This window comes from Hemicordylus capensis, chromosome 5, assembly GCF_027244095.1.
Source record: "Hemicordylus capensis ecotype Gifberg chromosome 5, rHemCap1.1.pri, whole genome shotgun sequence".
Lineage (NCBI taxonomy): Eukaryota > Metazoa > Chordata > Lepidosauria > Squamata > Cordylidae > Hemicordylus > Hemicordylus capensis.
Genome location: NC_069661.1, coordinates 95,430,462 through 95,456,312, shown reverse-complemented (window position 1 = coordinate 95,456,312; position 25,851 = coordinate 95,430,462). Strand labels below are relative to the sequence as shown.

The window sequence follows — 25,851 nt, the reverse complement described above, 5'->3', positions numbered from 1 at the left end:
CCATCCATCCAAAATAGTTCAGGGTGGTTTTCTTGGGCCTGCTTTCTTCATTTCAAAGTGTATTGCTAAAACATGAACCAGGAGCACAGGCAGCTCTGTGTGAGAACAAGTCATTAGCCCCATGGAAGAAGAGTTATACAGTAAAGCAACTTTAAGCAACTTTTACTTATTTATTTATTTATTTATTTAATACATTTATATACCACCCCAAACCAAAGTTTTGGGGCGGTTCACAATAAGATGATCAACTTGATTGATTAATCAGCAGCTTTAATCCATGAGCTGAGGGCACACTTGTTGATGCTATAATGGTTCTGGTTTGTTACTTTCTTTATCGCCCCGCAAAACAGTAATCAAAGAGAGTCTTTTGTTTTAACAATGAATAGTAACGTGTTAGGAGTGCCGGCACCGTGATCACTTTCAAGCTGAAGATACAAAGTAGTGAGTTTCTGCCCGGTGTCCCAAGTGTGGCAGGCGGAGCCCTCCCAGACCTGGGCGCCTCCAGCCATGGTCTCGTGGATCCTGTGCTGTGCCATTGTGCTGGTGTTCGGGATGCTCTACCCTGCCTATGCCTCCTATAAGGCCGTGAAAACCAAGAACATCTGGGAATATGTGCGTTGGATGATTTATTGGATTGTGTTTGCCCTCTTTATGGCTAGGGTTTGTGGTGTGGTTCTTGTCCGCTTATACCAGAGGGGCCATCCTCTTGTACCGCAAATTCATTCATCCCACGCTGTCCCACAAAGAGAAGAAAATTGATCTGTTCATCCTTCAAGCCAAAGAGCCTGGCTACAAGACCCTTGGGAGGTTTGGGAAGAGGACTCTCAACGTAGCAGCCACGGCTGCTCTCCATGCAGCCACAAAATGTCCGGGTGCCCTGGCTGGTCGTCTACATAGCTTCAGCATGCAGGACCTGCACTCCATCCTGGACACGGCCCCCATGCATTACTCTGATCCCCTCTACCTGGAGCAGGAGCTGTGCCGGCAGCTGATAGGACATAGGATGACGACTCCCCCACAGTTACCGTCTGAGGATGATGAGGAGGACTGCTGGTCAGACTCGCAGCTCTCCCCTGCCTCTAGGGGCCGCAGCAGGGAGCCCTTGCTTTCCATGCTACTGGCTAGGAGTCAGAGCCTTCGCCTGGCCCAGAGGAAGCCACTGGCCAAAGAGGGCTCCACTTGGCTGGTATGAAGCTGCCCCCGGAAGAAGGTGGTGGATGGGAACAGTTAGACTGCTTCCTGAGGAACTTCTTGGCCAACAACGGGAACCCCTGGCCACGGTTGGTACAGAGAAGGGCTAGGGCTTGGGGGACTGCTGTGGTGCTTCACAGCTTGTACCTCCTTGGGGCCTGTGCATACCTTTTATTTATTTTTTAATTCAGCACTTCTGAGTTGCACTTTGATAGCAGCGGGAGACACCCTCAGTTGCTGGAAGAGAAACCTGGTCTCATGGCTGGCAGCCTCTCTGCTATGGTTAGTGGAGGACCTCTTTCCTCCAGGACCTCTGCCTGCCAGTCAGCTCTTGTGCCTTATCTAGCCTGGGGACTGCCTTCTCTGTGTGCAGCCCTATCTGCCAAATATCCTGTCCTCTGTGGGGTGGGGTATACACCAGGGAGACTTCCTCCTTTCCACAGTGTGCCGCTCTGCCTGTGCCATAAACTAGTTAGCTTACTCAAAAAGCCAGGAAGGGAGGGGCAGCCTGGGCCATGGCAAGAAGCTCTGTGCTGCCCTGTTCCAGAGCAACACCGGCCCCTGCTGCGCTGAAGGTGATGGGTGCTGTAAGCTGAGTAGGCCTTCGGAGCGTTCTGTGCAGCAGCTCCGGCCTGCAGCTGGGGTTTCCCTTCTCGCCAGGCCCCGCGGTGATCACAGCAAAGACCAAAACAAGCAACAGCCTCCCTGTCACTTTCCTCTCCCTTCGCTTGATGTCACTTCTGCCTTAGGTTGGTGCTGCATCTCCATTCAGCTGTCTTCTCCCTCTATGAAGACATTAACTTGGTTGCTTGAAGACTTGACGCTGAATTTGAATTTGAGTGCACTTATCATTTTTAGCATGTTTTGAAATAAATAAATTTCCTTGTGCCATGGGCTGTTCTTAAATTTTTAAAAAAATATATCACTGCAATTTATTTCACACTTTCATGTCCACTTGTTAGATTGGAGGTTTGATATGCAAATTTATCAAAATTTAATCAGTTCAGTTATTAATTAAATTATTAATTAAAAGGCAGATGAGTTATGAACTAGCAGATATTAACTTGGTTGATGACCCTAATAAAATAGCATGGGTGTCCTTGCAGTGAGAGAGACAAAATCTGTGTGTTTGAGCACAAGCATTCAAATCTTTATTACTTTCCCTGTCTTTATGAGGAATTTTGAGTGAAAGTAGAAGAGCTGAACTTAACCCACATAATAGTTTGTATGATTTGAATGTTTTTAACTGTGGACCTCTTTTGATATATAACTTTGTTCATGCTTTTTAATTACCTTTTTCTACAGATCGGGAGCTTGTTGTCGAACTAGAGAGAATGAGGTTAGAGGGTGGCATAGCACTAGGAGACAAGTCACCTTCTCGTCTAGATACATTTGTAAAGACTATAGTAGAAGACAGAGACTACTATAGGCGAGAACTAGAGTGTCTCCAAAAGATAATCAAACGAAGATCTAGCCCATTACACAAGTCTCCAGAAAAGGTACACCTATTTTGTTAAATATATCTTTAATACTCTTGTTTAAGGTCCAGCAGCTACTAAACATTAACTTTTCACTGGGTATATCAGTTTTGAGCTGCATCCCACTGATCAGAAATGACTGTCGGTAACCATTAGAGTAGTTAAAAGGCTTGCAGTAGAGATGAGGCAATCAAGTATTCTCCTAAAGTATTCAGACTAATTGGCTGAATTTATACACACTGGCCAACAGCCGGCTTACTGAAGCGCACATGCAGAGTTCTGCGTTGAGCTCAGTTTGCCAATCTTCTTCCCTCTGAAGTGCTCCGTGCCACCTGAAAATATGTCCCTGAAGATTGTATGGTCCTCAGGGACCTATTTTCAAGTGGCACAGGCTAATTCAGAGTGAAGGGTAGATTGCCAAAAATCACCTACACTACTTTTGTCTGCAGCACTGCATGTGCACTTTCTTTGCTGCACACACACTTAGCTTATCTCAGGGCTGCACAATTTTGGCCCTCCTTCAGATGTGTACTACAACCCATAATCCCTGGCCACTGTAGCGGGGGGTGATGGGCATTGTAGTCCAAAAACAGCTGGAGGGGTGAAGTTGTACAGTCCTGGTTTCTCTGGATGTTAGCTTCTGTTTTAATGAAGGAATCAGATGTCCAAAAGAAATGCCATATCTAAATACAAGACATTATGGAATTATTAGTCTTAAATAATCCTGTAATATAATTAAAACTCATGTATCTCATGCCTTCATAGTTCCCTGACACATTACTGTTATTTGCTGAACTATAATCTGGTTAAAATTTTAGAGCTTTCCCTTGTCTCCAACTCTAAACTTGTTCCGTCTCTCTTATCTAATTATTTTAGGTATTACCCTCAGTTTTTCTTTGTGTGTTAAATTTTACCTTTTTGACATGGCATGTTTTATCTGTCTGTTATTTGACATGAATCCTCTTTTAAAGGTTTCAGTAAAATAGATGTTGCTTGAAAAGCAAAATATTCGCTTTTCATAATGGGCCAATTCAGGCAATATAAGAGTCAGTCATCTCATTAAAGAAAATTAGCTGTTATATACTGAGAATATCTAACACACGCTTTAGCATGCTGGGTAAGCTGCTCTTCTTCTGCTTACATCTTAAAGGCTTAACATAAATTAACAAAAATAATTGGGTAGGGTGTGTGTGGAAAGAGAGAGAGAGAGAGAGTAGTAAAATGGCTTTCTGTTTACAAGCATGTGTCCTGTACCACAAAGTCCAGACTTTACCTGTGTAAAAGTACCCGAGAAAACTGCTAAAGTTTGTTTTGGCCCCCCAGCCCCAATGCTAACACCCTTGCTTATTCTAACCCTAACTCATTCTTTTCCAATAAGAGAATTTCCTCACATTTTCCAGGAACTTAATGAATTTTTCTAGGGTTTTCCTTCAATAAAATAAAATAAAATAATTTGGTAGTCTGGGTGAGGTCTAGAACCTACCTGCAAAAATTGCATGTTTCTATGTTTTGTGGTTCAGTCTGGGAGTTTCATGTTTATATCAGCAGCCTGTTCAGAATTTCAGCCTTGATTATTTATATCAATAGGACATGTCTTGTTATGATAAGGGTTCCTATATTGTGCCAAGTAATTGAGAATATGTAGTTTAATATTTTTATGCAATTTAACTTTAGATATTTCTGTTTTGCAGAGTGATAATCTTAGACTGGTTACAAGAGAGAGAGATGAACTGCAGTCTATGCTAGATAGATTTGAAAAGCACATGATAGAAATTCAATCAAATGTGAAACTGTTAACTGCAGAAAGGGACAAACTAAGTATTCTTTATGAACAAGTAAGTAAATATACACCTGATCCAAATTAACAACTGGTTGTTGGTGCATAACTTGTATAACAGAGTTGAGATTTTCAAGAACACAATTAGAATGAAGCAATTTATATTTCTTGTTAGGAGCCCTATTGCCCTCCACACTATGGATGTCTGTGCAGACAGGACCTATGCAGACAGAACTTCAGAACCTTCCAGAGCTGTAAGCGTTTTGGCGGTGGCCCCATCCCCTTTGGTGACATATATAGCCCCCTCAGATATTACCTCTCTCAGTCTTCTTCCAACCGTTGCAATGGCGACTTCGGGATACCTTCTGCCACACTTTTGTGTGAGGAGAGCTGACAAACAAACAAACCACCTCATTTACTTTCTCTCATATTGAATTTTGCTTATTCTTTCTATCGTCTTTTTTTTTTCATTCTATTTATTAGCGTCTTTATTTTAAAAAAACAACAACCCTCCCCCACATTCTACCCATAGGTCTGAGGCAATCTATGGCTGCTCAGGTCTGAACACTGTGCTACATGCTCGGCAAAACTCCGCATCTCAGATGGGCACAAGGAGTGTTTAGTGTGCCTTGGGTAGTCTCAGTGTACTGATCTATGCGATATCTCTCAAGGTTTACAAGGCAAGCCTGATGCCACCGTGCTTCAGGGCTCTGCACCTTATTGTGTGAGAGTGTCCTCCTTGTTACTTCGGCCCTGCAAACCACACCCATTAGCTAGCTATCCCAGCAGCACTGTACCGGTTCTGGTATGCTGTGCTCGGAAGAATCCAACATTACAATGCAGGAGTTGTTGCAACAAGCATTGGTACCTAAGCCGGCCTCCATGCTCCCAGCCTTAAAGGAATAGGCACTCCTGAAACCAAAGGTTTCAACCTCAGGGCTTAAGCCAGCAAAACAAATGAAGCCTCTGGAGCAGGAAGGGGCGGTGGAGGGCGGGGGAAGAAAAAGAAGCATTCCACCCCACAGTGATAATGTCTCTGGTTATCTCCCCCATGCTTGTGAGTGAGGCTGGCTCAGAGGAGGAGCGCTTTGATGGGTTCAGAAATGGAGCTTAATGCTGTCTGGGAACCGGACACAGAAGGCTCCCAGCAGTCAGATTTGGAACCTTCCTATCCTTCTGAATGTGATGACTGGGACAGGCATGGTAAGTAGTCAGAGAGCGGGAAAGATCCTATTCTCCCCTGAACCTTATTACAGAGTGTCTCCAGACTACTTTACCTACAAGGGCCATAATCTCTGTTTTGATTATCTGTAGGTGGAAATGTGGCCAGAACCTAAGGGGTATACTCATGAGTCAAACGGGCCGTAACCCAAAATTTGGCTTTAAAAAAGGCAAATCTGGCAACAACGGGTGGAACCCAGGCCCACAGCACCACAGTTACTGGAGACTTAAAGAAAAGGACAGGGCTTACCAATATGGGCATACCCTGAGGCACTATAAATCCTGATCCAGGTTTAGATCTCCTTCCTCCAATAGGAAAATTAAAGCGCCCAAGTCTAGAATTCAAAAGACAACAAAAATTAACACCAAGAAAGTTAGCTAGCCACAGAACTCTACAGCACCAAAGCAACCAGTCAAAGCTGTGGCAGACAGCAAGTCAACCTGGTCAACCTCAATCCCCTCCAAACACTGGGAGGATTCCACCTTTAAAAAGCTGGCATCACCAAATAATAGTGATTTATTTCAGCAACAGGACACATCTCCACCCAGAGCACCTCTCTGCCAATCCATCATGTCATCAAAAGGGGGGAAATGAAGCAGGGACAATAAAGAAAGCCCTGAGACTGAAAACAGTGCCCAACTACAATCCGGGAGAAGAAAGGAAAAACAGTTAAAACTCAATCTCTTCCTCTCACCAACAAAGCGAAGGGAAACAGTGAGTAACATCCCTCATACTAAGAACAGATTTACAGCCTTGTGCACCAATGAATCAGAGAGCCCCCTCATCCCATCCCAACAAGGTCTGCGCAGGGGAGCCTCAAATAAATCTAATTACTCCTGAACTAGCTAAATGATCTGACCGGAGACATTCTCCGGAATGGTGAAAAGAGGCCTCTAAATCTGCTGGGTCTGACACTTACCTCCCTGGAAACTCCTCATCCAATGTCTAGGAGATGCATGCCTCCTGTCAGCACAGTCATTAGTCTCAATAATGGCAAAACTGAATGAAATTTCTGCTAAATTAGACAAACTCATGCTTGACTTGGAACAATTTACACAGGGGCAATGCCCTCACGTGGACTGCAATCGCCAGCCAGCCCTCCCCCCCACCCAGTGTGGGCACAAATGTCTATAGACAAAGTCATCATAGGGTCCTGCAACCACATCAAGTCCTCATTGAGTTGCCCGGAAGGGACTCTCGACTCTGGGCAAACTGGAAATCCATATTGACTTTGTTATTGGAGCTTTTAACGCTCCAACTTGACACCATAGTGTTGAAAGACTTTCATTTCCTCCCTTCTTGATCTGGTTACAAAAGGCTTTTCCTGATATTCAGAACAGCAACCATTCCCTCACATCTCTTATGGCTGACTGATCGCCTAAGTTTTTTTGCCTTGCTGCCCGGTGTTGTTTTATGGATGTGGGGGCCAGACCACTCATCACTAGGATAAACTGCAATAACTCCCCTACCCCGGTCAAAGTTCCCAGCCATCTAACCCATTTATGCGAATTCCCAAGATAAAAGCAATTTAACAGGATCTTGCTGACTTTTTTTAAAAAGCTGGCTAAAACAAAATACAAAGTTTCTAACTGAGCTCTTAGTTTGCACAGAGAACTCTCTTCCTGACATGAGCTCCTACCCGTTTCCCGCTCCTCAAAGGACTGGAGAGCAAATTTTGCGGGGCTTGGTTTAGCACAAATGACTGTCAGGCTTAACCTTCAAATTCTAAATGACTCACTGGAGAGTGATCACCCAGGAGAATTTACATATTTATCCAGTCCAAAACAAACACCATAGACTATATTGCTGTTACCGGGAACCTGCTCCCTTTGGTGTTAATTTTAAAGTCATGCCTCACGTAGATAGTGACCACTTTCCACTCTTTCTCCAACTGGCGCCCTTGGCCCAACAGTTATGCCTGGAGACAGGCTACACTTCCAATATTCTACGGGAGGGCCGAGGTAGATGTTGTGCCAAATGGGCACCCCAGCTTGATCAAACAATAAAGGAATTACTTACAGTAGAACCCTTCCTGAGCTACTGGTGAGACCTCACATCAAAGGATCTGTCTTTTGTCGCTCTGGATACATACGAGGATTTAGTGCATGAATTCCAAAAACATTTAATTAGGAAAGCTGACTATGCTCCAAAGCCACCTGGGCATCCATCCAAACGCTGGTTTTGATGACTGTTTAGAAGCCAGAAATGCCCTTACATCTACCTACCTCACCTACAGAGTTAGCACTGAAGCATATGCCACGGAGGGCCTCTCACAGCTTTCACACCTCAAGAAACAATATAAACATCTACTGAAAACCAAAAGGCCATGAGGGCCACCTGGTCACAACTTATACAGGCAACCAAAGCTAAGGACTTGTCTACGTTCTGGCGCATCATGGCCAACTCTCCCTACAATTGATAGACTCCCATATCCCTCCAGCAAGCTGGGAATTGCACTCCCAGAAGCTGCATGAAGATGTCATGGCAACATCAGATCTCCCTCCAAAGGATATAAAAGACCTGCCCAGCTAGCCACTAGTCACTGTAGCGGAGGTTGAGTCCCACAATCTAAAGCAGGAAAGGCCCCAGGGGAAGACCTCATCCATATGGATCTTATAAAAACTAGCCTTGAGTGGTGGACCCCATTCCTGGCCTCGTTATTTACCCATATTGACTACCACATATCTCTACACTGCCTTCATAGATCTCAAGACCGCATTTGACACTATCTCCCCAGTTAAGCTATTGGAAAAGCCTGAATCCACCACAATTGATGGACGTCTGCATTATCTGATCCATACCCTTCACACAGACCCAACACTCAGGGTGAGATGCAGCCCCCAAGGGCAACTTACAAACCCCGTATCAACCCCAAAGGGAGTCAAACAGGGCTGTATACTGACCCTGCTTCTGTTTAACATTTACATCAATGCCATGGTGAGCCACCTTAATAACCCTGACTTTGACCCTCCTAAGTTGGCTGGAAGAACCATCTCCATCCTACTCTATGCAGATCCTTCTGCAATCCTCTTGAGGACCCCTGTAGGCCTCAGAAGGGCACTGGTGATATTGTCGCAGCACTGCAAGAGTGAACAACTTGAAATAAACTAACCAAAAAACTAAGACCATGACCTTCGCCAGAAGACCTAAGACCCGACATTGGAATATCGACAGACACAAAATTGAGCAGGTCTACTGCTTTACATACCTGGGGGTGGTTCTCCATACCTCTGGCTCAAGAAGGGCCCACTGTAACCATGTTTCCTTATCAGCACAGAGGAGCTCTGCTGCCATCTTGAGGTTCCTAGAGGCGGCCATTACGTACCTGCAGCGCTCAAACTATATGAGGCCAAGCTGCTGGCACAATTACTATATGGTACCCACCCAGGATTCCACTCCAATTTTGCCTCACTGGAGCGTGTCTAATCTAAATTCCTAAGAGTGACCTTACAAGTGCCTTGCTGTGTCTCCAATGCCACTCTATGTTTGGAAACTGATATGATAAAAGTTGAAGCCAAAGTTTGGATGACTGTTCTCAACCACTGACTCAAACTAGCCCTTTGTCATGGAGCCTGGCCCCGCTAACCCTGCAGGATAATTTGTAGTCCTCTTTGGAAACAGGCAGTCTTCAACAAAGTGGTGTAATTGGGCTTCTCCCTATCCCTCCTGCTTGCTGTGGGCTGTGACAAGATGAAAACAGCCATCAAACAGCGGATCCTGGACACGGAACGCCAGGTGGGTCCTAGTAGGGTGCCAGACTTCCTGGCCTCAGATAGTCTCAGATTCATTGTCTTCCCCTCTGCATATTTGACACAATTGGAAATACCAAGCCACAGAAGGGCGTTCACTCTTGCTCGTTGTCATGCCCTCCCCTCTGCTGTTCTGGAACGCAAATATAGGAAGATCCATTCACGGAAATGCTTTGCCCTTGTGACTCTGGGGAGGTGGAAACCATAGATCAGGTACTCCTCTCTTGCCCCTTTTATACTCCTCCTTCTTCTCAGATACCCTGGTCGCCCTAGTCAAGACTACATCAAGATGTTGCTCTCAGATGAAAATTGGACCTTCTGTGTGGCAGCGGGCAAGATCCGCTGAACTCTGACTGCCAGCTGATAACCTGTGTAGGAGATTTTTAACTACTGGTTATTTCACTTGATCGCCCTATTTTAGTTAGTTGTTTTACTTCACATTTTAGCTACTTTGCCTTATATTTTATATTTTAAATATTTTATACTTTTAAGATGCTTTTACTTTTATAGATAGTTGTAATACCTAAATATATCTACATATACCTTGCTTTATCTCTATTTTATTAATCTCCCCACAATTTTTAGTTGTATTTTATTAAACATAATTAATACATTTTAAAGTCCTAATTATAGTATATTAATTTTTAGTGATTTAGTTGTAACTATTTCAAGATAATTTGGTCTATAATAATTTTAATGTAATTGCCGCATGATCTTTTATCTGTGTTATATCCTGTGCTGGTCTTTGACTGTAATAAAGATGATTGATTGATTGACCCAACTCATCTGTGTATGCATGACTGCTACAAGGACTGAGTGAACGTGATGAACCTCATAAACCAGTTCTATGCCTGGAGACTCCATCTCATCCTGTGCCTCCTGTACATCCTGACCCTGAACTACCACCTTCTGCGGATGACTCCTCTGATTCCTCAGGAGGGAATTCCGATGTGACTGAGATGCACCGGGAACATCCCCTGATGACCAAGTGGCCACTAATCTGTCTAGCTCTTCCTCAGAAGAGACTAAATCTTATCCAGGTGGCAGAAATGGCCAAAGCTCTAGGCCTTGAAGTTGTACCTCCAGCTACTGAGGTCAAGGACCCAGTATATGACTTTATGGCTACTACATCTGTTGCACACCCAGCTCCCGATTTGCTAGTAGTGGATTGTGCCCTTCAGTCAAAGTCTGCAAGAAACACTTTGCTCCAGATGACAGAGAAGGTTGCAAACTTGACGTGATAAGTAGGAGGTTCTATTCTGCTTTCAGTCTGTCTCCTAAAGTTGTGAACTACATGGACTGCATGGCCAAGTACTATCATTCTGTATTGGAAGATCTCAAGGAGGAAGCATCTGAGCTGTCCGACTCCTTCTGTACTAATTTCATGTCTGCACTCTTGAAATCAGCTGACTTTATATAATGAGTTAAAGAAAAAAATTTAAATGACATTTCCTAAGAAGCCAGAATCCTTCCTGCTGGGAATAACACAAGGAGTGTTTTCTGCAACCAATTTAACATTCTTTATGTACGCTACTACGGCGGCCAGAATAATATATGCGCAGAAATGGAAGAGTAATGAACTGCCTTCAAAAGAAGATTGGCTGATAAAAATTTTGGAATATGCGGAGATGGCAAAACTCACAGTACTGATAAGAGATCAAAATTTGGAATGTTTTAAAGAAGATTGGAAACCATTTTTATTACATTTAAAGAACTATTTCCCTAATATTGATTTTACAACAGGGTTGAAATTTAGTAATAATAACAGGTTGGGTAGATCAAAATCGAGTTTGTAAGGTTTAAGATATATGTTTTGAATTATTATTATAGCAAGGGTTAATTCTATAGTTGGTGATTCACGAGGAGGTGTGAGCGGGAAGTCAATATTTGTTTAATGTGATGTGAATGTTAAGATATTGTTAAAATCAATAAAAATTTAAATATGAAAAAAAAAAGAAATCAGCTGACTTGACACACCAGCACCTTAGCATTGCAAAGCACCTAACTGAAACAGAATTGAAGGTACTGGTTGTGTCACTTACTCTTAGGCATCATGCCTAGCTATTTTCCACACCACTGGAAGCCAACGTGAAGGAGAAGATGGAAAATCTACCCTTCGATGGTAAAGGCTTGTTCTCCAAGGACACCGATGAGGCCATGGAGAAACTACACTACACTACCAAATCATTTGTGCCATCTTCATAACAATTTTCTTCCTCCTCTCAAAGGTACTGTACCTTCTCCAAACAACACTTCCAGAATAGACTGTAGATATTTCTAGTGCACTTCCAAGTTCTACCCAAAGCACCCTTACCTGCAGCACCAGTACCGACCACAAAAGCCTAAACAAGACCGGCAAAAGCAGCCATTAAAATACTTGGAAATACTTTATTTACTTACTTAACTTAATTGATGCTCCTCACTTTCATTCCACCTGCCTAGCACCTTACCTCCCTGCCTGGCATCTCATTACATCTGAAGCCTGGGTGTTGAGCATAGTTGCCTCCAGCTATGCCATTGAATTTGATTCAATGTGTGTATGCGGGCATAAAATCTTATCCACTCAACTCCTACCTTGGAGGAAGAGGTGATTGTTCTATTGCAAAAAGGTGCCATTGAACCTATTTTTCCTGAGGCTATACGTGGTGGATTCTACTCTAGGTACTTCAAGGTCCCCAAGCATGACCCGGGGGGTGGGGGGTGGCGGCTTCATCCTTTTTTGGACTTGAGGGATCTTAATGAATTTTTCCATGTAAGCTAATTCCGGATGATCTCCTTGCAAATCATTCTCCCTCTCTTGTTGGAGGAGGAGTGGTTTGTGACTCTTGGCCTGTAGGATGCTTACTTTCACATAGCTATTTGTCCATATTATCACCAGTTTCTACGTTTTTGCCTGGATTCGTGGCCTTATCGATACAAGGTCTTACCCTTTGGCCTTTCCATTGTTCCCTGTCTTTTTACCAAGTGTATGCGTGTGGTGGTTGCCTATTTACATACTCAAAGTATCTATTTACCTATATTTGGATGATTGGCTTTTAATTTGAAAATATTAGGCTTTCCTCCATTCTGACATCCAATATGAGAGTCAGCATAGCGTAGTGGTTATTATTTTTTGATTTGATTTGATTTTGATTTGATTTGATTTGTATATCACCCTTCAAAAATGGCTCAGGGTGGTTTACAATTAAATTAGAGTGTTGGACTAGGACCAAGAATACCCGAGTTTGAATCCCCATTCAACCATGAAACTCCCTGGGTGACTCTGGGCCACTCATGTATCTCTCAGCCTAACCTACCTCACAGAGTTGTTGTGAGGATAAAAATAACCATGTACACTGCTCTGAGCTCGGAGGAAGAGCAGGATATAAATTTAATAAATATTTACTCCGTCTCTACTAGCAGATCTACCTTTAAAAAGTCCAACCTTACACCTCAGCATCGCCTGCTATATATTGGTGCTGTCCTGGATGCAGGCTCAAAACGTGCTTACCTGCCCAGGGACAGGAAGACAAGTGTTACCGGCCTGATCTCGGCTTTCCAGGATTTTCCCAAGCAGAGAGCTCACTCAGTTCAATACCTATTATGGCTGATGGCCTTGTGCACAACCACAGTTGCCTCCACTCGCCAATGAATGCACAGATTACAGCTGTGGTTTCTTCTCTGTTTCACCCTGTCCACAACAAGCAGACCAAATGGCTGACGTTACCTTCGCATGCCCTACAGTCTCTGCAGTGGTGAACAATGCCAACTTCTCTCTTGCAGGGAGTTCCCTTCCTTCTGCACTCCCCGTCGATCTCAGTCGTACTCAACCATTCCAGCAGTGCACCACTGCTATGCTGGACAAAACAAAGGAAAACAAGTCTCCTGTCAAAGATTGTCAGCCTGGATCGCATCAACCATCAAACAAGCATGCATGCTGGCTAAGAAGCCTCTACCACCCTCCATTAAAGCCCACTCTGTAAGGGCGATGGCAGCTTCTACTGCTTACCTGCATGGGATCCCACTGGATGCTATTTGTAGAGTTGCCACGTGGAAAGGACCTTTGTAATTCATGCACCACTACGCCTTGGGCACCAGGTCAAGAGTTCATTCGTAGTTTGGAGCAGCAGTCCTCGGCACAGTTCTTCAGTAGAGGCCACCTTCACCTACCATCCTGGTAAGTAGCTTGCTAATCTCCACAGTGTGGAGGACAATAGGACCACTAACAAGAAAGTCAGGTTGCTTACCTGTAACAGTAGTTCTTGTAGTGGTCCATTGTCCTTTACACGATCTTCCCTCCTCCTCACTGTAGCTGTTACCTACTGTACCTGTTTATATCTGATCATGGCAGTCGGGGACTGAGGTAGGTATTATCTAAGGGACTATATGTGTCACTAAAGGGGATGGGGCTACAGCCAAAAGGCTTACAACCCTGGAAGGTTCCAAGGTCCTGTCTACACAGGCACAGACCTCCACAGTTTGAAGGCCAATGGACCACTACAAGAACCACTGTTACAGGTAAGCAACCTGACTTAGTCGTCACATAATTGTAACAGAGCTAGTCTTACACCAAAGAGCAATGGGAGGAGGGGCTAATAATGGATTACTGCTGCTGGGGTCATGCCATCAGTCTACAGCAGGTATCAATGCACTGAGTATTAATGCCTGAAGTTGGGCAGCCAGAGTGTCAGAAATGGAAACACCATGCTGATCAGATTCCTCATATATGTGGCATAGTATAGTTCATTCGTCATCCTTTCTCTTTGCTCTCTTCCCCACGCTGACCCTTCTTTCTCTTATGCACTCAGTCATGTCCTGTATATATTAACTGCAAAAAAAAAAAAGAAGTTAATATGTTCTTTTAGTCTCAGGATGAATTGGACCGTCTCCGGAGAGAAACAAACACTTGTTTTCTAACCCAGAGTCAAGTAGAAGAGGAGCGAAACATTGCATTGGCTGATTTCAGAAGAGTGGTAGCAGAGAAAGAAGGGCTTAGGGAGAAATCAAAGGTAAGCATTTTACAAATAATTCTTTCTGTAGTGGTTTGATCTTATGATAACTTTAGGCAGCTTTACTTCACAATAGTGGCTACTCCCATAGACAGTGTAATGCAACCAAGGCAGTCACTAATTCCAGTCATGGCAATTCCAAAACCTCTAAGGCACATTTTGAGGCTTTAGTGATAGCAAAAAAGCTGCAGTTGAGTCCATAAGCTGCTATCTTGCACACAAGAAGATCACTTGTGTGAGTTAAGTCAAAAGTAATCTATAAACTGGTCTTTAGAGTAGGAGTCTGGTGGGACTTCTAAAACTGTATTGTATGCAATCCATTTGTGTTGTTATTTATAGCCTGAATTCAGACGCCCTGCTTTCTAGCTTTTTAAAATTATCACTGCCATAACCTTTCAGCCAGATATGATGCCCTGCAGCTGACATTTTTCTGTGTGTCCTAATTCTCATGCACTGTAAGCTATTGGATAATCAATTCTGGAAAATCCTATTCTGATTATTTAGTTAATATCTATTGAGGAATCTTTATATTACTGAGACATCTTCATGTTAAATAATCAGATTTTACAACAGTAAACAAAGTTTATTGTGTTTCATTTATTTCTCTTTCCTTTCTTAGATCCAGCAAGAGGAGTATGCTTTAGAAAAATTAAAATTGGAGCAGGAAATAGCAGAGCTGGAAAACACTATTCAACGAGTAAGTGGTTTAGGGTACTCATACATCAGAACTAAGTTGGACAAAGTGATAGGATGTCATTAGTTCTTCTTTCCAAACTGCTCAAATGCAGTCCACATAACCCCTGCTAATGGGGCAAAGACACACCTTTTTAAAGTGGTGGGTCTCGTGTTTAGCAGGTGGAGAGCAGCTGTCCCTTTCCAGTTCCAGTGCAGCATCATTGTTGGTGTCTACCTAATGCTTAATTTTCGATTGTGAGCCTTTTGGGGACAGGGAACCATTCTCTCCCCACCCCACACTCATATCCACAAACCTTCAAGATAATTTGGAATACATTGCCATTCTGTCCTCTTTTTCATTATCAGTCGGATGCCCATAATGAGATTTGTGGTATAGCAGGCAACATATGAATTGTTGGTAATATCCATTCATAAATGAGATATCCTTCATAGCAGTTACATTATTATGGCCTTCAGTGCCAATCTTAAATTACTTAAGTATTTCAGTGAAACTCACAACCAAGTATGAAACCCAAGATTACAGCGCTGAGTTCTGTGGCTTTTATTTTACTGCTTTAAAACATGCCACTGTGACCCTGCAGGCAGGAGTTGAGGGTATGCCCTCTCTCCTGCTGTTACTCCCCTGCAACTGGTATTCAGAGGCATTCTGCCTCTTAGGCTGGAGGTGGCCTATAGCCCTCCCACTAGTAGCCGTTGATGGACCTCTCCGCCATGAAATTATCCAAACCCCTCTTAAAGCCATCCAGGATGTTGGCTGTCGCCACATCTTGTGGCAGAGAATTCCACAAGTTGATTATGCATGTGTGAAAAAGTGCTTTATTAATGAATAAAACTTCATTAATATATGTTCTTATTACCTTTTTTAAAAAAATACTTTGATTCCCCCCCCCCCAAAAAAATCCAGATGTAGCAGATTAAGAAAATAAATGATATTCATTTCTTGTTTGTGCTGTAGTTGGAAACAGAACAGCTTCCTCAAATAACTACAGTTTCATTATTGAAAGACAGAATAGCCTGCTTAGAAGGTGAATTAAATGTCAAGTCTCGTCAGCTCTCCCAGACTTCTGAGGATACGTCACAATATAAATCAGAGTTGAGCTCACTTCAGTAAGTTCACCAGTATCTTCTTGATGATGTTTGTACTATGTGCAGGTTTGTGCTTTTTCACATGAAATCTTTAATGGGCAAGCCCTACAAATAGAAATGCTAGGCCCATGTCTAACTGAAAGTCATCCTGAATAACTTGTGGACAGTCTGTTGATTGCTTAATAAAGAGCAAAAGGCGCTCTGCATATACTCAGATACGTTTTGTTCACATATTCTAGGGCTCAATGTTTTTATCTTTTTTAGTAATACACAGGTTTGATACTGTACTCTGGCTCCAGTGGGGTGTATCAGTATCTCTGTTGCAGTGGAATCAGGGCTAGTAAATCCAGCATTCAGAATTTGTATGTATTTGTAGCCAATAAGTATATTGGCTACATCCTTTTGTACCAAGGGATTTAATAAGAAAGTCCAAAGGTTTGCAACGGAAGCTAAGCATTAAAACAGAGACAGCTCTCTTGTGATCAGTCCTAATGCAAACTTTTAGTTTTTGGTCATCAACCAAATTCCAGCTTCTCAGAACATGTCCTCTGGGAGTGTGTGTGCCTTGAGAATTTCAGAATCTGGATTGTGATCCATTGCCATTAATAAGCCTGGGTTTCTACACCTGCACAGGACCTCACGGGTGGATTCAATGAGCATCTTGTGGCGCCCATGTTCCGCCTCTCACGTTCAACACAGCCATTTATTTTGGCGGTTTGAGCACCATTCCCTCAGTTCCTTTCCAACCACCTTTGCATTAACCATGTTCAGCTTCTACTCCTCAGTTTTTCAATTAGGTTCTGTGAGTAAAGTGATTGTACTGTGATTTTCTGGCTGTGTGACTTTGGACTGTTTTAACATTATTATTATTATTTTACACAGTCAGACAGGTGTTATTGACTGGTTTGTTTTATCCAGACATCGAGTCCTTCCCAAGGACCTGGGATGTCAGAATTTTATTGTCAATGTTGTTGCTGCTGTTATAGATATCGTCGCAGAATATAGGCTGTTCCCAGTAAAGTTGCTTTTTGTAATTGGCTGATGGTGATTTCTGTGGCCCCTATGGTGTTGAGGTGCTCTTCAAGGTCTTTTGGAACTGCACCCAGGGTGCCAATTACCACTGGGATTATTTTGGTCTTTTTCTGCTACAGCCTTTCAATTTCAATTTGTAGATCTTTGTATTTGGTGATTTTTTTCTATTTCTTTTTCTTCTATTCTGCTATCCCCTGGTATTGCTATGTCGATTATTTTGACTTGTTTTTCTTTCTTCTCGACTACAGTTATATCTGGTGTATTGCGTGGCAGATGTTTGTCTGTTTGTAATCGGAAGTCCCATAATATTTTTACATCTTCATTTTCTTCAACTTTTTCAATTTGATGGGCCCACCAATTTTTGGCTACAGGTAGCTTGTATTTTTTGCAGATGTTCCAGTGTATCATCCCTGCTACCTTGTCCTGCCTTTGTTTGTACTCAGTCTGTGTGATCTTTTTACAACAGCTATTAGGTGGTCCACTGTTTCATCTGCTTCTTTACAAAGGCAGCACTTGCTGTTTGTGGTTGATTTTTCAACTTTTGCTCTTATTGCATTTGTTCTTAGTGCCTGTTCTTGTGCAGCCAGTATGAAACCCTCTGTTTCTTTCTTCAAGTTGCCATTCTTAAGCCATTGCCAGGTCTTTGTGATGTCTGATTTTCCACTTATATTGTGCAAATATTGACCATGCAGTGGCTTATTTTTCCATTGTTCTGCTCGGTTCTTGACTTGTTCTTTCTTGTAGGCCTGCTTTGTTTCATTGGTGTTGAATAGTTTCGCATTATTGACCATCTGAAGTGCATCTTCTTCACTGACCTTTATATATTCTTCAAGGACTCTTTTCTCCTCCTCTACTGTTTGATGGACTTTCAGCATTCCTCTTCCACCTGAGCTGCGAGGGAGGTATAGCCTATCTACGTCACTACGGGGGTGCAGAGCATGACTGATGGTCATGATTTTCCTGGTCTTACAATCTAGCGTCTTTAGCTCTGCCTGGGTCCAGTCTATTATTCCTGCAGTGTATCTGATAACTGGTATAGCCCAGGTGTTTATGGCTTGTATGGTGTTCCCGCCATTGAGTTTGGACTTGAGGATTTTTCTAACTCTCCTGATGTATTCACTTCCAATTTTTCTTTTAACTTCAGTGTGTGTGATGTTATCAGCCTGGAGATGATGATGATGATGATTACATTTATATCCCGCTCTTCCTCCAAGGAGCCCAGAGCAGTGTACTACATACTTGAGTTTATCTTTCACAACAACCCTGTGAAGTAGGTTAGGCTAAGAGAGAAGTGACTGGCCCAGAGTCACCCAGCTAGTTTTCATGGCTGAATGGGGATTTGAACTCGGGTCTCCCCGGTCCTAGTCCAGCAGTTTAACCATTACACCATGCTGGCTCTCTTCTTTACTCTTTTGCTTGTTGGATGCCGGCTTTTATCTGTTTTGACTTCTTTGTAAGCTTGGCTTTCCAAAGGGATAGTAAGAAAACTTTCAAGAAATGTATTGATTTTGGCAGCAAGTTACCATCATTGGCTGCCACAACAGTTGCTTGTTATGTTTGGTTGAGAAGCATAATACCTCAACATGTAATATCTGCACTTCGTTATCTCACCAAACGTTCAAGAATAGAGCTCTGCTCCTTTGAGCATTGTATGAACGCTTCGAACACCAAAACCAACACCTCAATCCCCTTCAACGTCATTGTCGGTGTCGGGGACTGTAGCAGCTGCACAGTCTAAACCCTCAACATCGGGTGAGGCCTCGACAGAAACGGTTTTAAGTGCCCAATGTATGTATTGAAGAGGTCTTCTTCTACTGATCATCACAGAAAACACAAGGGGGGGAAAACACAAGACATCAGGCGCAGATCAATCTTCTCTTCCGTTGCAGGAGAAGAGCACTACCTCAACCTCAAGGTCAATAGTCAGTGCACCATCTCCGACTGCCATTCAGTCATCAACATTGAGATTGACATCGACACGGAGGGTCGACTTCCCCAGCATCAGCTACCATACCATCTTTGGTGTTTAAGGCGTTCTCTTAAATACTGTGGGCCCAAGCTGTTAAGGGCTTTATAGGTAACAAGTGAATTTTAGCCCGTTGAAAAACGGGCGCTAGTAATGGCTTCGGCCCCCGCCGCCTCGGACGCCGCCACCGAACAGCCCTCCCAGCTGCCCGATCCCACCATTTCTACAGGAGAGAGGAGCTCGCTAGCAGAGCTTCTCTCTCTGCAAAGGCTCTTCTCAAACTGGCACTTTGAGCGGAAAGGGCGTCCTCCTCTCTCCTGTAGCGAGCTCCTCTCTCCTGTAGAAATGGTGGGATCGGGCAGCTGGGAGGGCAGTTCGGCGGCGGCGTCTGCGGCGGCATTTTTTAGGGCCAATTTGGCCCTTAGTAATATGGGGGGGGCGGGAATTGTGGGATCGGGCTAGGGCCCCAAGGTTCCCCCCCCCCACCCGGCTTTACCGGTGGCGCCAGGCCTCAGCGGCGGCTTCCCCACCACCTCTTCCCCCGGCACCTCTCTCCTGTGTTTGCGGCGGTCGCTTCTGAGCCGCCGTTTCCCACGCCGCTTTTTTCCCCCCGCGGCGGCCGCTTCTGGCCCCGCCGCCGCCTCACCCGCACTCCCACCGCCAGTTGCCCCGCCGCGGCCACCGCCACCTCTGGCCGTGGCCGCGCCGCCGCCGCCTTGCCCGCACTCTCCTCCCGGCGTGGGCGGCGGCCACTTCTCCTTCTCCTGGCCCCAACATGGCCGCCGGGTGCTGGCGTTCGTGGCTGCCTTGCTCTGTTCTGGGCATGCGCTTCGCGCATGCCCAGAACAGGCCAGGCACGGACGGACACCAAGCGTTTTATTAGAGAGGATAACCAGCACTTTGTGTTTTGCCCAGAAACCTATTAGAATTGGAGTAACATGGTCTCTATGGGATGTCCCAGAGACCAATCTGGCAGCAGCATTCAGCACCAATTGCAGCTTCTAGACTACATACAAATAGGGATGTGCACAAACTGGTTTGTATACTCATGTGAGGCAGGGGTTTCCTTTAAGGGGCCACTTTCCCTCCACCGGTGTTCTCCTCTGATCTGGATTGTGATCCGTTGTAATAAGCAATAGGTTCTGCGCCTGCGTAGGAACCTTTTGGGCTGACTTAGTAGCTCCTCATGATGCCCCTCCCGCCTGCACATGCTGTGCAAAGCTAGTTAAGATTGGCGGTTGGGGCGTCCTCCCTTCAGTTTCTCTTTGACCGCCTTAGTGTTCATACCTCATTGCAATAGCTCCTACATACTTCATACATACATACTATAACTTCCTTAAACTGACCAGGATAGGAAAACGGACTTCTTTGTATTACGATTTGGCTTGTTTTGTTAGAACTGATTGTGTTTGGACTTGGAACGGATAAGGAAACAAATACTTCACAAACTGACCTTTGCCTCAGGGATAGAAGTGAAAAAAACTTTTAAGCGCTGTGCTGAATGCCACGCTAAACTTCCATCCACTGATCTCCATGACACTTGTTTAATGTGGAGGAGCACAATACGGCTGCTTGCAAGATTTGCTGCTCTTTCTCCAAGCAAACCCAACAGAATAGAGCACTATGCCTTAGAGCAGCGTTGTATGATGAGGTGCTCCGTCCTCCTACCGACCCACCCGACCTCTCCATCTGTGTCAAGCAGCCGAACGACGTCAATTGCCTAGTCGACGTCGAGTGCTAGGTCGGTGTCAGAATCTGGGTCGGCCTCAAAGTCGACTGCCTGCAGATCTGCAAAACAGCAGTCTAAAACCACGGGCTCTGATCGTTCGAGGTCTGCCAATGACCTCTTTAAAAAACCAAAAGAGGTGTCTGAGAAGGGACATAGACATGGCGAAAGAAGGTGCCATCACAAATCAGGAAGTGAATCTGATGAATATGCTGGGCCACCGAAAAAGAAGCACCACACCCCTTCTCCTTCAGTAGTGCAATCATTCGATGGCGACTCAGTGGGGTCTGCAACACTGTTGACTACAAAGGTGGCAGCTAAGGCATTGAGTATTGCCATTGAGCCCGCAACGGCATCCCTTTCAACATCGAGGGCACTGGCCTCAACATCGAGCGTTTCAGCATCGATGCTTGCCGTTCCATCGTTGGCTATGATGTCGACAACACCTACAATGTCGACGGCCCATCCTCTGCAAGCTTCAATGACGGCCCTTCCTTTGCAAGCCATGACAGCAGCTTTGCAGCAATCGAAGATTATCCATCTTCTGTCTCCTGCAAAGACCCCAGAACAGTCTCCCTCGACCCCAAGAACCCCGAATGTGTGGGTGCAGCTGGGAGAACAAGCAGAGGCTCACTGCCAGCACCTGGGAACCACGACTGCCTTGCACGCACTGCTAGACTCCGCTTCAAGCATGCCTTCAGGATCTACCTTCCATGGTTTCTTGAGTACTGGGCTTGACATCGAGCAGGAGACAGATCCTCTAGACCCTCCAAGGACACCATCCATGTCTCCAATTCAAATGCAGCCGGCAACACCCATGCAGCTTACTCATGCTCATTCCTGTGGTTTTCGCCATACGCCACCTGATGACTATGCAGTCTACCTGTGATGGAAGGCTCAGCAAGCCCCTTCTGCCCCACAGGGGAATTTCAAGCAACTGCAGATCCAGATGATTCCGCATCTGGGGCAACGTGACGTAGTGCCTCAAGCACCACCTGCGCCACCAGCCCGATTTGAGTCATTGCTGTGCCCGCCGCGCCCGTTAGGGCCAGATGTTACAGCTCCTCAAGCCCAAAACATACCTGCTGTCGCACTGCCTCCAGAGAACCCTAGGGAAAGAGGCAAAGGAAATCTAGCCCTCCGCCACCAGAGGAGCCCTCCTCACCATATGCCTATTCTTCAGAGGAGGAAGTGTCAGAAATGTCTGACTCTGATGTTGACAGTCGTAGGTCTGATCCACCTTCAGACATACCTCCTCGCCTCTCCAGATCTCTGACCGAAGAGTTGAAGGTTTATCATACCCTTGTAAGAGATTGCAGAGGTGCTTGGGATGGAGCTCAGTTCACCTGAGACTGAGGAAGCCAACCCAGTATATAATATGATGGCAAAATCCAGAACAGCTCACTCAGTGGCCTTGCCCATGATACCAGCCATTAGTAAAGCGGCTAAGACAGTTTGGGAGGCCCTGCAGGTCTGCCCCCACTCCAAAGAGGTTGGAGAGTTTGTACAGAGTACAAGAAGAAGAGGACACTTACCTTTTACGCCATCCAGTGCCCAATTCATTGGTCATTGATTGTGCTTCCTCATCTTGTGGGGGACGCCACCACACCACACCTGGAGAGAAGGAAGGTAGAAAGCTGGATGTGATGGGCCGTAAGATCTATTCCACATCCAGCTTAGCAATTAGAATTGCTAACTATGTGGCCTGTATGGCCCGCTATAACCACATCCTGTGGGATACCCTGTTACAGGACTCAACCACCATGTTTCCTAAAGAATTCCAATATAAGTTCAATGAAACATATGAGAAGACAACAGCCATAACATGGCAACAGTTGAGCGCCTTCAAACATCTGGCTGAAACAGAGTCCCGGGCGATGGTCACAGCGATCAGCAAGCGTCATTGCGCTCTTCGTTCCTCCATCAAGATATGAGGGAACAGATTGAAGTCCTTGCATTTGATGGGGAAGATCTTTTTCATGATGACATGGATTCTACAATGGAATCTTTGAAGACATCCAAATTCACAGCATGAACCTTTATGATAACATCGACTGCATTTGGAAGTGTGATGAAAGCCCGCTCTTATTCCCAGCAGAAGCCCTACCACTACCAAGGAAAAAGGGAATTCCACAAAAAATACAGACCATATCAACGGCCTAAAGGCTACACTCAGAAGCCTCAATGGAATAATGCCAGCCAGAAAAAGGGCAATTCCATCAAATACTTTTGATGGGATTGTTCATCCACTGCACAAAACAGCATTACCCAAGGTCAACAACATCGACTTGAACATGCACGACATTGCCATTTCAGCCAGAACACCAGACATCAGTTCTGTTCTTGCCAGGACCCCAAACATCGGTTCTATAGTTGCCAGAAACAACATCAGACTGGCGAGCCATGCCCAAACATGGCACAATATAACATCAGATCGTTGGGTCTTGCAAATTATACAGACGGGTTATGCGTTCAGAACTCATTCACCGTTCTCAGGTATGAAGAGGTGCAAGTATTACTGGAAAAACAGGCAATTGTGCCAGTGCAGTGGGCAAACAGGCTTACGAGATTTTATTCCCGATACTTCCAGATCCTATAACGGTTTGGAGGAATCAGAGCGATCATGGATTTAAGGGGATTCAATTGTTATGTGATGGACAGGAAATTCAGAATGACAACCCTACAAGCAGTTCTGTCCTTCCTAGTTCAGATGGCGTGGGGGGTAACCTTAGATCTAAAGGATGCCTATTTTCATGTCAGCATCCAAGAGAACCACCGTCGGTATCTCAAGTTCATGGTGGGTCAACCGATCTACCAGTATGCGGTCCTGCCCTTTGGTCTCTCAACAGTACCAAGAGTCTTCACCAAAGCAATGGCTGCCATTATTGCTTACTTGAGAACAATGGGGATCATAGTTTAGCCTTTTTTAGATGACTGGCTCCTAGTTAGCGAGGACAGGCAGCGGCTGGTCGGACAGATACAAACATTAGTTCACTTGTTCCACGACCTAGGAGTCAATATCAATTGGAGAAAGTCGAACCTCAACCCAGCGAGGCGTGTGAGCTTCACTGGTGCGATCCTATACCTGGAAGAAAGGAAAGCGTACGCCAGAACGCATACGACAGTTACATCTACTTATTCAGAAGTTTGTCTACAATCCCATACAACCGGCAGTGCAGACACAGCGTCTGCTGGGACTGATGGCCTGCTCCACGACAGTCCGATACACATAGATGTGGATGAGGCCCTTACAACATTGGTACCTACACAACTTCCGGCCCAGTGTAGACAGCCAGGGTATGTGTCTACGAATTCCACCAAGTGTACTGAAGACCTTCCATTGGTGGATGGCAGAAGGCAATCTGACCCGAGGGGTTCCTTTTGCACCATTGACCCTGACACGCTGGGTGACAACAGATGCGTCGCTTCAGGGTTGGGGAGCCCATTGCAGTGACCATTGCATTCAGGGCAAATAGACGGACCTACAGACGCAGCAACATATCAGTTGCTTGGAGTTACAGGTGGTATTCCAGGCTCTGAAACCCTTCAAACCCATACTCAAAGGAAGGGTAGTGCAAGTACACCTAGACAATACATCGGCAATTGCCTACCTCAACAGGCAGGGAGCCACGATCTCCATGTCACTATGTTCTCTGGCCCTGAAAGTTTGGGTGTGGTACATGCCATCTATCCTGTAGCAATACACATAAGCGGGGTGGACAATCAACTGGCGAACAGCCTCAGTTGAGTCTCCTTTCACAACCAATGCCGCGAATGGGAGATAAAACACTGCTACCTTCGGAAGTTCTTCGACCTCTGGGGTGTCCCGATGATCAACTTGTTTGCAACGAGTGTCGTCAAAAAGTGTGCCAACTACTGCTCTTGTGCAGGCATAGGGTGGGGTTCCTTGGGAGATGCGTTCCACTCTTGGAGTGCGGGACTCTTATATCTCTTCCCGCCACTACCAATAATGGGCCGAGTACTAGCTCACATACTGAGGGACAAGGCATCCTACATTCTTCTTATGCCTTGGTGGCCGCACCAGCCGTGGTTTGCCCCACTCCTACAACTGTTGGAAGGCCACTTTCACAAGTTCCCACTAGCACCAGATCTGCTACACAAGGATCAGAGTGCCATTCTACATCCCGATGTCCAGACGCTCCAAATGACAGCATGATGGATCAGGTTTTGAAGGACATTCTGTTAAACAGCAGCCGTTTTTCAACAAGGCAGAATTACACAAGGAAGTGGAAGCGATTCGTGACCTATGTGCGTGCCAGGAACAGCCAGCCTCTGCGTACCACAGTTCAACAAGTCCTCCTGTACCTGACTACACTAAAACTACAGGGCCTGGCTAATGTGTCCATTAAAGTACATTTAGCAGCCATTTCCTCTAGACATAAGAGTTGGGATGGAACAATGGTTTTCTCCCATCCTGAATGTAAACGATTTCTGAAGGGCCTCAATAATCTATATCCACCAGTTCGGCAACCAATGGAACAGTGGAGTTTATCTTTGGTGCTAGCAGCTTTAACGGAACATCCTTTTGAGCCACTAGCTACAGCTCCAATCCGCCTGCTTACTCTGAAGGCAGCATTCTTGGTGGCCATCACGTCTGCACGGAGTGTACGTGAATTAACTGCTCTCCGGATGGATAAGCCTTATACTCAGTTCTATCCACATAAGGTGGTCATGCAGCTAGACCCGCACTTTTGCCCAAAGATTATATCAAAATTCCATTTAAACCAGGATATAATCTTGCCTACCTTTTTCAGTGACCCCAAATGCCCTTAGAAACGTCTCTTCATTCGTTGAACATCCGGAGGGTCCTACTCTATTACCTCCAAAGGACTCAGGAATTTAGGACAAATAAACTGTTTGTGAGATACAAGGGTAGGTGCAAGGGCCACCCTATCTCCTGACAATGTTTAGCACACTGG

The 25,851-nt window shown here is 45.0% G+C and overlaps 1 protein-coding gene and 1 pseudogene across 5 annotated transcripts in view; both read left to right on the top strand.

Moving 5' to 3' along the window:
* Nucleotides 1-25,851, top strand: part of CEP135 (centrosomal protein 135) — a 110,835-nt gene that overhangs the window by 41,478 nt on the left and 43,506 nt on the right. For all 5 annotated transcript variants that reach the window (XM_053255986.1, XM_053255989.1, XM_053255990.1 and 2 more), the window contains 5 exons: nt 2,497-2,690; nt 4,361-4,504; nt 14,262-14,405; nt 15,025-15,102; nt 16,057-16,208. In XM_053255986.1, the coding sequence (XP_053111961.1) occupies nt 2,497-2,690; nt 4,361-4,504; nt 14,262-14,405; nt 15,025-15,102; nt 16,057-16,208 (712 nt within the window). The remainder of the gene's footprint in view (nt 1-2,496; nt 2,691-4,360; nt 4,505-14,261; nt 14,406-15,024; nt 15,103-16,056; nt 16,209-25,851) is intronic.
* Nucleotides 508-1,231, top strand: LOC128327315 (receptor expression-enhancing protein 4-like; annotated as a pseudogene).